Source organism: Tachyglossus aculeatus, chromosome Y1 (genome assembly GCF_015852505.1).
Source record: "Tachyglossus aculeatus isolate mTacAcu1 chromosome Y1, mTacAcu1.pri, whole genome shotgun sequence".
Classification (NCBI taxonomy): Eukaryota; Metazoa; Chordata; class Mammalia; order Monotremata; family Tachyglossidae; genus Tachyglossus; species Tachyglossus aculeatus.
The window spans coordinates 182649-199899 of record NC_052093.1 but is presented as its reverse complement, the minus strand read 5'-3'; the positions used below and the strand labels follow the sequence as shown (position 1 = coordinate 199899).

The window sequence follows — 17251 nt, the reverse complement described above, 5'->3', positions numbered from 1 at the left end:
AGGAGATTTTACCAGCTCTTATCAGTTAAGTGCCACTGCACATCGGTTCTGCTTGTCATCACTACTCCTGCTTTTAAAAACAGATTTACACTAGTCTGATTTGAGTGCAAAGCAGAGCACTATGTGACTGCAGTTAAATGCCATTAGCATAATGTGGAACAGTACTCCTCAAGATAGCTTTTTTTCTGTTTTCCCCCCATTTTCTGAAATAAGACTATTCAAAATCACTGTTTTTAGCCAAGCATTTTATATTGTACATTGACGACTCAGAGTATACCTCAGGTAAGGCTTTAGGGAAGACAAAACATTCTCCGGTTAGCTAAATATTATTAGCATTCCGTAAGTTAGCTTTCTGGGTGCTGTGATTGCTTCCCAAGTTGTATTTTAGGACATTTAGTCCCGTGTGAATATAAATGATCTTTGACATTTTGGGTGATTCTATTTTTGTGGCCTACTTGGATGAACCCATCCCATCTATTCAAAAAATGGTGGTTCTAGTTAATGATTTTCTATTAGACATAATTGCATTCTGTAATGCAAGAAATTACACATTCGAGATTATTTTAATTTGAGGAATTTGAGTAGATAAGTTTTATGGGAAGCTGTTGAGTCTTACAGTTTTTAAAGTGTGGGCATTGTGACACGTAAAGACTCCAAGCACACAAGAAAATATTAAAATATTTCATTGTATCCCAAAACAAATGATAAAATTAACAGCTGTTGATTCACTACTCCTGATTTAATCTTGGAATGTTTTGGAGTTTTCCATACCCTTTGGGTTTAACAAATATGAATTCAGAAATAATTGTTCTCAAGTCAGAAGTTTCTGATCATTTTTAACATGCATGTAATGTAACCTAGTTAACTTGGAGTCTTTACATTCCAGTTTAATATAGCTCAGTATTTTGTTAGTATGTTTGGTTTTGTTCTCTGTCTCCCCCTTTTAGACTGTGAGCCCACTGTTGGGAAGAGACTGTCTCTATATGTTGCCAATTTGTACTTCCCAAGCACTTAGTACAGTGCTCTGCACATAGCAAGCGCTCAATAAATACGATTGATGATGATGATGATGATCATATTTTCTCAGTGCCCTGAATTTGAAATCCTGATCCTAAATTTCTGACCCAAGGCACACAGACATGCTAGTTTATGGTTTTGCCTTCTCCTTGACCGAAAAGGGAGTATCACAAAGGTTGTAATAGCACCCATTGCCCCATGCACAGTCAATTAAAGCATCCATTTTGGACAGGTGAAACCTGCATGTGGATCTAACCCAGAAGGACGCTTATGAGCTGCATGTTCCCTAGCAAATCGCTCTGTAGAATAGAAACATTTATCTTGGTAATTGGGGTTGAGGGTGGGGGCTTATTAGCAGGGAAAGCTGCTTCTTATGATGAACACTTCTGTTGCCACTGCTTTTTGCCAGAGATTTGAGTGGTGGGTGAAAAAGAAGTGATAAATGAAGAACTCTTAGTATAAGATTAAAACAACTTTAATCCTAAACTTTGATCAGAAAAACAGTTTTTTATCATCACCATGCATTGGGTTCATGGCTTCTGTGAAGAATAACTTCATGATATTGATGCTTTTCATCCATGGGATTTCTGTTGTTCATCTTTCTCACTCTGGTTGAGTTTTTTTTTAATTTTTATTTATTTATTATAGGACTTGAAAGGCTGGGAAAAGACCCTTCCCCAGCTTTGATGAAGATTGATAAGTGAAGCCCTGCCCTTCCCGTTTTTCCTCGAGTCAGTCCTGGGTTCTCTTCGTGGAGAAACAGCATTTTGTTGAATTGTCTGTGATCCCCGCTTCCATTTGGCACTGGCTTTTTGGTGACAAGAAGGTTCCCTGAAGATTGATATCAAATGATGTTCATGGCCAGTCTGTTCTCTTTTAATAGCCCAGCCGTGAAGCTCTTATTGGGCTGGAAGCAAGGTGACGAAGAGGAGAAATGGGCAGAGAAAGCTGTCGATGCCCTGGTGAAAAAGTTAAAAAAGAAGAAGGGTGCTATGGAGGAGCTGGAGAAAGCCTTGAGCAGCCCCGGGCAGCGCAGCAAATGTGTGACCATTCCTCGCTCCCTCGATGGGCGCCTTCAGGTTTCCCACCGAAAGGGCCTGCCCCATGTTATCTACTGCCGGGTTTGGCGCTGGCCAGATTTGCAGAGCCACCATGAACTGAAACCATTAGATATATGTGAATTTCCCTTCGGGTCTAAGCAGAAGGAAGTGTGTATTAATCCATACCACTACAAGAGAGTGGAGAGTCCAGGTGTGATCAGGCCTTCAGTGCCATTTGAACGGGCTCTTATCGGGGGGGATGGGAGGTCAATGCTCGAAGGGTGGCAGATAAGTTAGAGTAAAAGTGAATGCTGGGGAGTATTTTTAGCAAGAATTGAGGATTAGGGGACAAAGCGCTTGGGAACGTTCAGGAGAATTAGTGGGCGTGGAACTTGTCCTCAAGTAGCTTTCCTTCTATCCCAGGGTTAGGGCGGACACTAGAATAATTTTAAGATAAGAGGAAAAGGTGAGTTAGTGGTAGAATATATAATAGGGAAGGTCGGCAATGTACGTTTGGGAGTTTGTGAGTTCCTGAGTGCTCAGGCGGTGTTGAAGTGGGAGTTGGTGAGGGCATAGACTAGGGAAAGTGGAAATGAATTGGGGAAGGCCTTTTGGAGGAGATAAGCATTCAGGAAGGCTTTGAAGATCGGGAGAGCTGAAGTCTGTCGACCATTTTGGAGAGTAGTATACTAAAGAGACTTTTAGGTTTTGTGTGTTAGAATTAATTTTTTGATGGTAGAATTTTAAAATGCTCTGTGAGAGCAGATATCTCAAGTCCCGTTTTCTTCTTGTTGAAGCAGTATTTTCTGCCCTATTCTCCTGCCCCAGAATATGGATCTCCAACTCAGAAGCACAGGGCAGGGAAGCAAATAGACTATGGTGACGCCGGGCCCTAAAGTAATGTGTACACGAAGGATTCTGGGGGTGCTGTTCAGCATTCTGAACTACTCAATCAATCAATCAGTCGCATTTATTGAGCACTTACCGTGTGCAGAGCACTGTACTAAGCGCTTGGGAAGTACAAGTTGGTAACATATAGAGACAGCCCCTACCCAACAGTGGCTCACAGTCTAGAAGGGGGAGAGAAAGAACAAAATCAAACATATTAACAAAATAAAATAAATAGAATAGATATGTACAAGTAAAATAAATAAATAAATAAATATATAGAGTAATAAATATGTGCAAACATATATAGATATGTAGGATATATACATGTATATATGTACATATATACTCATTTTGAATACCTCTAGTGATAAAGTGGGGATTAAGACTGTGAGTCCCACATGGAACAGCCTAATTACTAGTGATTAGAACAGTGTTTGGCACATAGTAAGCGCTTAATAAATACCATTATTATCATTATAGAATTTACTAAGTGCTCACTGTGTATCAAGCGCTGTTTAAGAGACAGGGTAGATATAAGTGAATCAGGTTGGAGATGTACCTCGTCCCACCTGTGGATCACAGTCTAAGGAGGGAGGAGTACAGGTATTGTATCCCCATTTTCCAGGTGAGCAAACTAAAGGGCAAACTAATTAAATGGCTTGCCCAAGGTCACACAACAGGCACTTGGCAGAGCCAGGATTAGAATACAAACCCATTCTCTTTTTACCTGACACCCACTGTAATGTCATTTCTAGCCACTCTGGAATGTCTTAGAGTTAAGCACCAAAAGCTAAAGTCGGTCTCTGCCATAGATCTCCGCTTGCTTCTCCAGATCTGGCCTGGCTCCCGGCAGTTTGGAGTAGCAGCTTAATTGCCTGGGGAAGAGGTGGTGGCAGAGATTTGGTATTCACCACTCATCTCCATTAGGTGGACCAGGTGTTCCATCCAGGATACAGAATCGAAAACCAGCGCAGCATGCCCCAAGCATGGATCGGTAGCCCAGTTTCAGGCCTTCTATTGTTGGGAATCAAGCAGCAAAGCCCTGTGGTCCTCAGCCGGTCCTTCACATGCAGCATGGAAGGAATCTTGTTTGTTTGATTGTTCCCTCAGGGACTACAAAGCTCAGAGGAGCAACCAGCCAGTATGCAACCTTTCCCCTTTGGTCTCTGCCCAAACACTTTTTGAACTTAGCTTGGGTTGGACTTGGCCCTGGAATTTTGACCAATCTGGGATTAAATAGTCCTTACACTGCCTCACCGGGCAACAGAGCTGCAGTCAGTTGAGGACTAGAGGAGGTGAATTCTAGGGAGTCACAGGAAAGGGGACAGAGCTTTATTTGTTGTTGACTGTCCCCGGGCTTTCAGTGTCTTGGTCAGTCAATCAGTGGTATTTACTGAGTGCTTATTGGGCTCAGGGCGCTTATCTCTTGGTTTTTGTCTTCCAGTCTTGCCTCCGGTATTGGTACCTAGGCATAGTGAGTTCAATCCGCAACACAGCCTTCTGGTCCAGTTCAGGAATCTAAGCCACAACGAACCCCACATGCCACAGAATGCCACATTTCCAGACTCCTTCCAGCAGCCGAACAACATTGCCTTTCCCCTGTCTCCCAATAGCCCTTATCCTCCTTCACCAGCCAGCAGCATGTACCCCAGTTCTCCGGCCAGCTCAGGACTGGCAAGCCCATTTCAGCTTCCAGGTAAAAACAAATAGTAGGAATGTACATTGGAACTAAAGGCTTTATGTTAGCATGAGCCTAACCAGAACAGGGATGAAAACCCTTTCTTGATGTCTGGTCATGTGTTATCCCTGAATGCTTTCCTAATCCTGGATTTTGGTCTGCAGACCCTGAATCTCACAAGATGTGCTTCTTTTATGCTGCATTTTTCCAAGTATGGTTGCAATCCTTTCAGCTATTTTAGTTTTGATTTTTGACCTGAATTATCTCTTGGAGTAATTGGGAGCATTTTCTTATCGGTTTCTTAAATGTTCCAGTCACACTCTTAAATGATAAATAAGTTAGTAACATCGAAGAGTGAGGCTTTAGGTACAATTTTCAATTATTTGTAAGACCCTTCATTTATAAGTTCAACTCCCTTTTAAACAAAATATCTTGGGGCTTTGCAATATTTTCAGTATTTTCTCTTCCCCAGTTGTCTCAGGACCCCAAATGTTGGTGACTGATTGTTAGGGATAATTGAGAAGGGAAATGGATGGATTTGGTGGGGGGGGCGGGTAGCAGGGGGGAGTTTCGGGGGAGTCATCTGGATCCAATTTTTAACCTGGGAGGAGATTCAGATGGGTCTGTTGACCACACTTGGCCTCGGGAGGGACCCAGAAATCCTCCTCTTGCCAGTGGCTCTGGCCTAAAAATATTGCTGAGAAGTAAGAGGGTAGTAGCGGGAAGCTCTCAGCCCACCCCATTCTGAGCCTTGAGTTGCTGATAATGATCCATTTATTGCCATCAGTATGGTCTACATGTTTATACTAAGCTACTTTCTTTTTATATATTTTGGTGGGTGTTGAAAAATTCAGTGATTGCTCACCATTTTCTAGACCCTGTTTAGGCTAGGAGGGACAGTATGTATAATGGCATCTGACCATTGGTCAGCCTCCTCTGGAGTCCAATCAAGCCCTTCCTCAATCACTGCTTCTCCTTGACTTTGCTTCTGTTAAGGCAGTGAGTAGGTCCCCACTGAGTTCAGAGGTTCACGGGTTCTGGGCTAGAAGGAGAAGAAGCTGTACCTACCCTTAAAGACATTAAAGTTTTGTGGATATATGAGGTAAGTGACAAACATGCAAATTTGAACAAAACCAGTCTTTGCCGAAAGAAGGTGAACTTGTGAATGCTGTGTAAACTTGAGCAAGTGGCTTAACCTCTCTAGGCCTGCCACTTCGTCTGTATATGGGGAATCAATTACCCACTCTTCCTACCTCTTAGTTTATGAGGACTATTAGGGACTGTGTCCCATTTGATAATCTTGTTGTATCCCAGTGTGCTTTGACACTAAAGACAATAAATACTATTTTCGCCAAACAATAGAGGGGTAGAAGTAAGAGGAAGTTGCTGGAGTAAAAAGGTGACTGATGTAAGTTTGGATTAATCTTTATGAGGAAGAGTAGGCTTGAGTAGTATTGTTGTCATAATAATGATAGTTACTAAGTGTTGGGATAGATCCAAGATAATCAGATCCAATGAACTCGGAACTCACAGCATGGAGGTAGGGAGAGAGAAGGCATATTATCCCCATTGTACAGATAAAGAAACTAAGTCATGGAGAGGGTGAGTGACTTGCCCAGGTTCATAGAGGGTAGAGCTGGGGCTAGAACTCTGGGTCTCCTAACTCCTAGTTGCAGTGCTTTCTATACTAGGCCTCATTTGGGGATTGGGGAGGGCATTCTGTGCTAGGAAGTGTGGCAATCAGGAGTGGATTAGTGGTGGAAGAGAGGCAAGAAGGTGAGCTGGTTGGCCAGTAGGTTTTGGTGTCTCGAGAAAATGATCCTGAGCCAAGACTAGAGTGGAGATAATGGTGATCATAATTGTGGGATTGTTTAAGTGCTATGTGCCAAGCAATATACTAAGCACTTGGGAAGATACAGAATACTCAGGTTCCACATAAGGCTCACAGTATAAGTAGGGGGAAAAATAGGTAGCATATCTCCAGTTTGCAGATGAGGGAACTGAGGCCCAGAGAAGTTAAGTGATTTGCCCAAGGCCACACAGCACTTAAGGGGTGGAGCTGGGATTAGAACCCAGATCCTCTGACTTACTGGCCCGTACTCCTCCCACTCGGCCATTCTGCTTCCCTTGAGATGAGTCTTTAGAGAGCGGAAAAGTGGGGAGAATTAGTGGAGGGGCTTAAAAATCCTGGCCAGCGTCAGCCGCAGTATCTGAGTTTGATCCTCCTGTGCTGGCTGAAGGGCAGGTGATGGTTGAGCCTCTTTATCCCTGAAATGCAAAACATGCTTCTTCTCATCTTCATATTCATCATCTAAAGTGAGAACAATCCCAGGTGTATGGAGGTAATGGGTCTATGAAGGAGGGATAGAAACATGTGAGTGGCACAGAAACTTTAATGTTGACTCAGTGAGTTGGTGTTGAGCATCATTAAAGGTCTGTGGCGCAGGACCACATTTCCATGGAAGAAGTGAGTCTTTCAGGGGATCACTAAAGGAAGAGTGGGGACTTGGAGGTGCTTCAGTGGCAGGGGGCCCAGAAGTTTGGGGAAGAATGGAAGGATGTGTGGAGCCTAGAGTGTTTGAGGGGAATGAAAGATATGGTCCCCTTTGCTGCAGGTACGAGAATAGGAAGAGGTCTGAGGTGGTCTGATAGGGAGGCTAGATAGGATAATCTAAAAAGTTACTTTTAAGATTATCTAATGTATAGTCAAAAGGTGGGAGAGAAGGAAGCCATGTGACTGTTGAAACTGAGATGGAAAATTATAGAAGTTGGACATTTCAATCAGTCGTATTTTTTGAGTGCTAAATGTATACAGAGCACTGAATTAAGCATTTGGGAGAGTACAGTATAACAGAGTTAATAGACATGTTCCCTGCCTACAACTGAGCTTACAGTCTAGAGGGAGGAGGCAGACATTAAACAGAGAAATAGCGTGGCTCTGTGGAGAGAGTCCGGGCTTGGGAGTCAAAGGCTGTGGGTTCTAATCCTGGCTTTGCCACCTGTCTGCTGTGTGACTTTGGGCAAGTCACTTGTCTTCTCTGTGCCTCAGTTGCCTCATCTGTAAAATGGGGATGGAGACTGTGAGCCCCACATGGGACAACTTTATGACTTTGTATCCCCCCACCAGCACTTAGAACAGTGCTTGGCACATAGTAAGCACTTAACAAATGTCATCATTACTTATTATTATTATTAAATAATAATTAATTTATGGATATATCCATAAGTGCTGTGGGGTTTTGGGAGTGGTGAACAAAAGCTACAAGTGCAAGGAGTGGAAGAAGAGGAAATGAGAGATTAGTCAGGGAAGGCCTCTTGGAGGCGATGATTTTAATAAGACTTTGAAGGTGGAGAGAGTGATCATCCGTAGGATATGAAGATGAAGTGCATTCCAGGCCAGAGGTCGACAGTGAGATAGACAGTAACGAGATACAGTAAACTGGCATTTGAGGAGTGAAGTGTGTAGACTGGGTTGTAGAAAATCCGGAAGGTGTGGTAGGAGGAGAAAAAGTGATTGAATACTTTAGAGCTTATAGTAAGTAAGTAGTTTCCATTTGATGTGGAGGTGAGTGGGCAACCACTGGAGGTTCCCGAGGAGTGGGGAAATATGGATTGAATGGCTTTGTAGAAAAATGACATGGGCAGCATGGGTTCCGTTTCTGGCTCTCGCTTTGGGAGCAAAACCAAAGCATTCCTGTAACAATTCAGCCCCCCTACAGGTACTTTGAGTGTTTACAGACAACATTAATGAACTGTCTGTTTTCTCTATCTTGTAAAATTGCTTTGTGTCTTCTATAGTTTTATAATTCAGTACTTTCCCATGTCAACATTTTTACTGCAAATGGTAAGGGTTGTGACTTTGCTGGAGGCACAGTTAGGATAACGATGGTATTTAGGGAAGCAGCATGGCTCAGTGGAAAGAGCACAGGCTTTGGAGTCAGTGGTCATGGGGTCATGGGTTTGAATCCCGGCTCCACCACATGTCTGCTATGTGACCTTGGGCAAGTCACTTAACTTCTCTGAGCCTCAGTTACCTCATCTGTAAAATGGGGATTAAGACTGTGAGCCCCACGTGGGACAACCTGATCACTTTGTATCCTCCCCAGCGCTTAGAACAGTGCTTTGCATATAGTAAGCGCTTAGCAAATGCCAATATTATTGTTATTATTACTATTATTTAAGCACTTACTATATGTCAAGCACTATTCTGACAAGTGGGGTAGATACAAGGTAATCAGTTTGTCCCACGTGGGGCTCTCAGTTTTAATCCCTGTTTTACAGATGAGGTGACTGGGGCGCAGAGAAGTTAAGTGACTTGCCCAAAGTCACACAGCGTACAAGTGGCGGATCTGGGATTAGAACCCACAGTCTGACTCCCAAGCCCATGCTCTTTCCTATAAGCCACACTGCTTCTCATCTGCATTTATGGTTACTGATAAGAAGTGATACATGGGAAATCTCAACCTTTCTTCCCTGCTGCCAGTTCAGTATTTGGATATATAAGGGTTTCTCTTCCCTGAACTTTGTGTTCTGTTGGAGCAGCTGGGCAAAATTTGGGTGAGTGCCACTCAAATTTTTCAAAGTACGAGAGCCATCAAATTTATCGGCAAATCTTCGCAGCTTTCAGGCTTTGTTGATGCAGCTGTAGGGGTAAGTTTTCTGGACACTCCAGATGGATTGGCATAAGCATCCATTGGATTTTCCCCCTGCGTGATGAGTTTGGCTTCCAGTGGTCCCAACCGGAAAAGAAAAGACTACTACTGATTAGGAGGAGAAGCTAATTTAAACCTCAGGCCCAGGGTCCTTTTCTTACTGCCGGCATGCAGGACACACCCAAAATCTCAGGAGCAACTGTGTGGCAAAGGAGCCTTGAGCCAAGTGAGAGAGCCTGAGCCGGGGCACTTGTCATGTGATGGTGTCCGTCTTCCTTTGCTTTCAAAAATAAGGTGTATTTCTGTCTTTCTTTTTCTTGTCATTTGGCTTGTAGCTGATACTCCTCCCCCCGCATACATGACTCCCGATGACCAGATGGGGCAAGATAATTTTCAGTCAATGGATACAAGCAATAGTGTGATTCCACAAATTATGCCAAATACAGTTAACAGAGGTAAGACATGTTTTGTGATACTAAATGTTTTCTGGTGCAACTGGGTGAATTCATGCTCTTTGAGACTTCTAGGTACTTCTAGGCGTTTTCCTCCAACAATGAAGAAAGGAAAAATCTACCATTAGTTTGATAAGGACTTGGGACAATATAGTAGTTTTACGTTTCTATTTTCTCAGTGGATGTAGTAATTTGCCTACCTTTTGCAAGTACTTAATTAGAATTGATTAATGGATTGGTTGGTGATAACCATTCCACAGTACAACAGGCTTCCATAACACTTCAGTGATCTTTTCATTTTATACTCCCAAGCTAACTGGGGACAGGAAGAGCCAACAGCGGTCACAGTAACAGTGTGGCTAAGCCCAGAACACAACAGCATCAGGACTGCCAACTATCAGTAAAGATTAGATGTGTTTTTAAAGCCCATAGAAATATTCAGTGTCTGTACATCCGGGATAGTGGCAGGAAGAATCCCATGTCCTCTGTACAGTGGCCCTTAGGCAGGGAAGAGGGGGGAGCTCCCATCCCTGCCTGCCCAGGGATCAGGCAACTCACCTGTTACATCTGGGAGAGATGAGCCTTCTCCCGGGACCCGCAGCCATGCATGGGGCTTCGGGTTCCCCAACACAGTTTGGCTGTCCCTTCTTCTCCATAACGTTATGAATCCTGGTACTCCCCCACTAGTTTTTCAGATTCTGTGCCTCGGGCTGTGCTCTTCTCCCACGGCAGGGTGGGGGCAGAAGGGGAAGTAGGGATAGGGAGCCCCCTGACACCTGCCCTTTTTTTTTGTCCTTCCTCCACCCATCTGCCTCCTTGGTAGCTTTTTCTCCTGCCCCCAAGTCAGGTGACCTAGGAGAGACAGAGGCCAGGAACTGCCAATGACAGCTCTGTGCAAGGAGGAGGGAAGAAGGGGAAGCAGTGGCTGTGTTTTTGAGGCAGTTTTTCATTGCCCCCAACTTCCCTCCCTCTCCCCCACTTGGGTTTACATGCCTTGCAGAAAGCCACCTCTTTGTGCTGGGTACTGGGCATCATCTAGCTGTGGGTCAAATAGATTCCATGACTGGTGCCTATTGCAATAAAAAAATGTGAAAGCCAGTAACTTTTTTTCCATACTATTGATCAGAATTTTTCTCAGCAGATGGCAGTCCTGGAATCAGTCTGTCAGGGGTACTATTTATTGAGTGCCAGAGGCTTGAGTAGACTAAGCCTACACTTAGCTCCTTATATCTTTTGACCAAAGAGAAGCAGTGTGGCTCAGTGGAAAGAGCCTGGGCTTGGGAGTCAGAGGTCATGGGTTCTAATCCAGCTCTGCCACTTGTCAGCTGTGTGTGTCAGTGTGACTTTGGACAAGTCACTTCACTTCTCTTTGCCTCAGTTAATTCATCTGTCAAATGAGGTTTAAGACTGTGAGCCCCACATGGGACAACTTGATTACCTTCTATCTCCCCCAGTGCTTCGAACAGTGCTTGGCAACATAGTAAGCGCTTAACAAGTACTATCATGATTATTATTATTAAATTGTGTCCCGTTATTGATCCAAACCCTGGGCAGCAGCCAGAGTTTTGTCCTTTACAAATGTTTGTTGATTTAAATCCATTCATTACAGCAGGTTAAAGAATAGGTAAACTTAGAACCATCATCCCCTTATCTGCCTGACCTGACATGTGCTCCCTGTGGATGTTAACCATGTAAAGAAGTGACTCCAGGGCCCTGCCACCAGTCCTTTGCTCTGCCCAGCACCTAGGGTGCGAAGGTGGCCAGCTGATGGTTTCTTGTGTTTGTTCGGATCCGACCACTATGAATTGACTTGCTTTTTCTACCTTTGCCCTGTGTTAGATGAGCACTAAAATCAACCTCTCCCAAGTTTTTTTCGTGGTTATATGGTTTTGTTTTCATGCTTAGGCATTTCGGAATTTGCGTTCCTGAGAAGAGATTGTGAAACCATTAGTCAAACCTTTTTTGACTTTTTATGTCGCTAGGGAGCTTGCAATAATTGGATTGGCTTAGCTTGACCTACGATAATAATAATAATAATAATATAATAATATGGTATTTGTTAAATGTTTATTATGTGCCAGGCACTGTACTAAGCACTGGGGTGAATACAAGCAAATTGGGTTGGATTGTCCCACATGGGGCTGACAGTCTCAGTCCCCATTTTACACATGAGGGAACTGAGGCACAGAGCAGTGAAGTGACTTGCTCAGGACCACGGAGCGGATGAGTTGTGGAGCCGGAATTAGAACTTGTGACCCCCTGGCTTTCAGGCCCTATCCACTGTGCCATGTGTTTACATAGCTTCTACTTAATGAAAGTTTTAAATGACTTTCCTAGGCTTCTGGGGAAATGGACATTTCTGTCCACTTTTAAAGACCTAGCGTGGGGCTGGCCAACTGTATGGGAAATCAACAACACCAAAGAACACAGTCTGACCAGAACTTCCTGTAAATCATACCTAACCATTTTATTTAGAATGCAGAACCTACAGACCCTGATACCATATTGAATGAGCAATCCACTTGTTGAAAATAGCCCAAGTTCATGCTTTCACCTCAACAGAGTCCATGCTGATGGACTGGCATTCTGAGAGGGAAGCCCAACCTTAGAAGTTGTCCCATCAGAGCGGAATCCTGCCAGGGGACCAGCTCCTCTTGCCCAGCTGTGGCTCTTTTCACTTGGCGTGGCCGCAGGTCATGAAGTCTGAAAAGATAACAGGAGCTCGCAAAGTAGAAGTGGAGCTGGCCGAGATCTAGAACAATTTGACTTCTCATAGTTTTACCCCACTTTTCAAAATGTGCTCCCCTTTTTTTTCCACATTAAAAGGTTGGTATCCATACATTTCATGAGTATTTGAGTAACCCATTGAAAATGCCTACTTTCTCCCAATGTGCTTGAAGACGTCCAGCCCGTGGTCTATGAAGAGCCCAAGCACTGGTGTTCGATTGTCTACTATGAATTAAATAATCGTGTGGGCGAGGCCTTTCATGCATCTTCAACCAGCGTCCTAGTGGATGGATTCACAGACCCTTCAAACAACAAAAGTAGATTCTGCTTAGGTTTATTGTCCAATGTCAATCGCAATTCCACAATTGAGAATACCAGGCGACACATCGGGAAAGGTAATTCAATGAAGTAATACATAAGCTCCTAAAAAAGCACAGTATTTATTGGCATTCAGGGATAAAGGTGAGACTTTGCTGAGATCTGGGAAATTTGAATTTCAGTGTTGAGTAACTTGCTGGATAAGTTTCCTTCTAGGGATATTTGGCACTTTGCACTCTTACCTGTAGAATTCTGATAATAAGCAAACAGGAATGAAGTGGGGTTAGACAGTCAGGTGTAGAGTGAACAGACCAAAACAGACAGCTAAAGCTTGCCCACTTGCCCACTGTAATTTAAATCGATCAATCAGTGGTTTTCATTCTATTCTATTTATTTTATTTTATTTTGTTAGTATGTTTGGTTTTGTTCTCTGTCTTCCCCTTTTAGACTATGAGCCCACTGTTGGGTAGGGACTGTCTCTATATGTTGCCAATTTGTACTTCCCAAGAGCTTAGTACAGTGCTCTGCACATAGTAAGTGCTCAATAAATACGATTGATGATGATGATGATGACTGAGCGCTTATTGTGTGCAAGGCACTGTACTGAGCTCTTGGGGAAGTACAATAAAGACTTGATTTTCCACCTCTCCTTTTCCGATATCCGTCGCCTGCTTAAAGGAATAATGTTGGTATTTGTTAAATGCTTACTATGTGCCAAGCACTGTTTTAAGCACCGGAGGAGATACAAGGTCATCAAGTTGTCCCATGTGAGGCTCACAGTCCTAATCCCCATTTTACAGATGAGGGAACTGAGTCACAGAGAATTGAGGTGACTTGCCCAAGTCACACAGCCAACAAGTGGCGGAGCCAGAATTAGAACCCACAACCTCTGACTCCCAAGCCTGGGCTCTTTCCACTAGGCCTTGCTGCTTCTCAACACATGTTTATGGCCCTTGTTCTGTGACCTCTGACTTGGAAGAGATAAAGGGTCTCTCCTAGAAATCCACCCATAAATCCAAGGAAATAGACCTTGAGCAGCTTTTAAGATTTGTGGATGGAAGAAAGAGGAAAATATTCTTGGTCGGGACAAGACTCCCATGAGAACAGTTTTTCATGAGAGCCATGTTATTGTGCATCATGAAACCACGACTGTTGAGGTCTGCCTATCAATCATTTCTTGAGCACTTACTGTGTGCAGAGTACTGTAGATGTTTGTTCAGTGCTTAATATGTGCCAAGCACTGTACTAAGCACCCAGGTGTTTACAAACAAATTGGGTTAGACACAGTCCCTGTTCTACAAGGGGCTCACAGTCTCAATCCATATTTTACAGATGGGTTAACTGAGGCATGCAGAAATGAAGTGACTGTCCCAAGGTCACACATCAGACATGTGGCAGAGCCTGGATTAGAACTCATGACCCTCTGACTCCCAGACCCATGCTCTAGCCACTGTGCCATGCGGCTTCTCCAAGTGCCTACTCTGCTGAGCACTTGAGAGAATACAGTACAATAGAGTTGGAAGACACGTTCCCTGCCCACAACGAGTTGATGGTGACAGAAGATGAAACAGATTAGTATTAAAATTTCCCTTTCCTTTGAGGGAATTAAATATGCACTTCCCACTTACATACACTCGTATATGATTCCTAAAATGGGCAGCTATTGTGCATATTTATATTACCCAGCATGTTTCTTAACTTGGCTTTTGAAATAAGTAAAACTTTAACTTCTTACAATAGAAGATCCACACTTTAAACAAAAATTAAAATGAATTTTAAAGAAAGTTATTGTACTGCCGGGCAACATCTTGGTACCCTTTGTTCTGGTTTTTGTTGCAAGATACTTCTTTTAGTTTAATACCAAAATGAAGCTAGTTCCTGCACCTGACCAACCCAAAGCAGAGTTTAATGCTTGTACTTTCCATATTTCCTTCTCCCTCCAACTCTCATCTCAATAAAAATAGCAAGAGAAGGCCATCTAGTGGACGTTATGCTCAAGTCCTAGCTTAGTTTTAACAAAGCTATTCGAGGTGTTCCTTACTGGTTGTAGATCATGGTGGGAAAATTTGTTAGTTGCAGTGCAGGAAGAGTCTTTCAGATATGATGTGTAAGGTAAATAATGCAGCAACCAAGTTTTTACTCATGGTTTATTTTTTATTTTTTTATTTTATTTTAAGGGGTTCATCTTTATTATGTTGGTGGGGAAGTTTATGCTGAGTGCTTGAGTGACAGCAGCATATTTGTTCAGAGTAGAAACTGCAACTACCATCATGGTTTTCACCCTACCACTGTGTGCAAGATTCCTAGTGGCTGCAGCCTAAAGATTTTTAACAATCAGGAGTTTGCTCAGCTTTTGGCACAGTCTGTCAACCACGGATTTGAGGCAGTGTATGAGCTCACCAAAATGTGCACTATTCGCATGAGTTTTGTGAAGGTAAGTGCATTCTCTTGTCATATGAGTGTGCAATATGCTTCATTCCAGAGGACTTTAATTTCTCGAAAGATCGCCAGGGAAGAATGAACCTGCCTGGAAAAGGGACAAAGCTAGTCTACTGACACTTACTGTGATTCCAGTGCCCGAATCATCGGCCAAGAAGTTATTCATTGCCATGCTTCTTAGCCCAGAAAATCAAGTAGCGAATTCTAATGCCGTCAGATCCCCTTGGTTGCAGTGATTATGTTCTTGAGGAGTCCCGAGTTAAGGAATCCTCACATCATGGTACTTATGACTTTTAAGACTCCACACGCCAGGGCAAGACCAGGTCTTACGATCCTGCACCAGGTGGCAGCCAGACAGAAATGCGTTGGCCAAAATAGGCAGTTCAGGTACTCCAGACACTCCTTTGATGTCAGCACCCCTACCATATTTTTATTTGCTAATAATAAGTAGTAATAATATTCTAAATAGAAACCAGAAGGTATTTATCTTAGGGAACAACTGGTGTTGTGTTTCTACTTCTGCCCATTTCTGGTAACATCTTCAGAGGAGGGCAGACCAGCAAGAGCAGCCTGAGGTGATTCCTTAGGGTAACAGAATTTTTTTTTCCTGCCATTTTGCAATTTTTTGGAGACTTATCACACCACACTGATTCATTCCTTTCTAAAATGAGTTCTCTAGTGAGCAAAACTTAGGAGGTCTTAGTCCTTTGAGATCAGCTAAAAATGGGCTGTGGTATTGAATTTGTTGTCTTTTCATAATTACCACACAGTCAGTTGTGAACCTCTTTGATTTTAGTAATCCTCTTCATAACCTTTGTTGAGAAGAAGACCTTTTCATTTATTTCTTGTTCTTTTGGGGAGATTTTACTTGAATAACACATCTTCTGAGTTTTGTGACCCCCATTATTTATTATTGAACTTAATTGTTCCTGTGCCTAAAGTTCTGCAATATATTGAATGGTCATTATTAGAACTACTTTTATTTCAGCCACTTGTTAAGCACTTAATGATGTGCAGGAGCCAGACGAAGCTCCAGGGAGAAAAAACAGCATAAATTAAGCTCTGTTATTTTAATAGGTTTGCGTGGCCCAAAGAGAATATGAAAACAAGTGTTCATTTAATCATTTGCAGTTCCAGAAAGGCATGATGTTTATGCAGAAATGATTACCATGCAGATCATGTTCAAGACTAAAATAAGACCCGAAACTTTTGGATCCTGAATGTGATTTTTACCAGAATTGTAAAATATACATGAAAACTGATCTTACTACCTTGCATTTATTGGAATAGGATCTATTATCAATGTTTACCAAATGTATTCATTCAGTCATTTTTGTTGAGCGCTTCCTTTGTGCAGGACACTGTACTCGGCACTTGGAAAGTCCAACTCAGCAACAAATAGAGACAATCCCTGCCCACAACGGGCCCTCATATTGCCTTGCCCCAAGTGGATTAGAGAGAATACTGCTGAAATTATAAATATCCTACTTTGTAGTCTGGAGGGAGTTCTAATGTCCAATATGTTTGCTCTTCTAGGGTTGGGGTGCTGAATACCATCGGCAAGATGTAACCAGTACTCCGTGTTGGATTGAAATTCATCTTCATGGGCCCCTCCAGTGGCTGGATAAAGTACTGACACAGATGGGCTCTCCTCTTAACCCCATCTCCTCTGTTTCCTAGTGCTGCCAAAAGGTCCTCTCTGACTCTTTTAATTGCGAACTCATTTTAATTTTAGAAAAACTTTCAGCATGGATGCTATCAACTGCTCCACAGAGAACAGAGTGAAATGGTTTTCACTTTTTTTTCCCATCTTGCTGTGACCAATTCATTTGTATTTTGTGATCAATCTTCATTTCTTTGTCCGTTCTTATGGTGTTATATAGTGGGAGTTGAGTGCTAGCAATGCTCAACAAAATGCAGAGCAAGTAATTTTTCCCTTCAATTTAAACTATTTAATATGGCATTCATTTTCAACTGAAAGAGAGAATAAAAAGTACCAAAGATATTGGCGCCTCAGGACCTAATATGGATATTTTT

At 42.8% G+C, this 17251-nt stretch overlaps 1 protein-coding gene across 2 annotated transcripts; it reads left to right on the top strand.

The window, feature by feature from the left end:
* The first annotated feature begins 1865 nt into the window (after positions 1-1865).
* Positions 1866-16894, top strand: LOC119946651 (mothers against decapentaplegic homolog 5-like). Of its 2 annotated transcripts, XM_038768069.1 has the most exons (6): positions 1866-2268; positions 4393-4644; positions 9614-9733; positions 12631-12852; positions 14953-15209; positions 16751-16894. In XM_038768069.1, the coding sequence occupies exons 1-6, from the start codon at positions 1866-1868 to the stop codon at positions 16892-16894; spliced, it is 1398 nt and encodes a 465-aa protein (XP_038623997.1). The 2 variants fall into 2 exon arrangements, with proteins under 2 accessions (XP_038623997.1, XP_038623998.1); XM_038768070.1 differs by lacking the exon at positions 9614-9733 and having other exon boundaries at positions 1869-2268.
* The last annotated feature ends 357 nt before the right edge of the window (positions 16895-17251 follow it).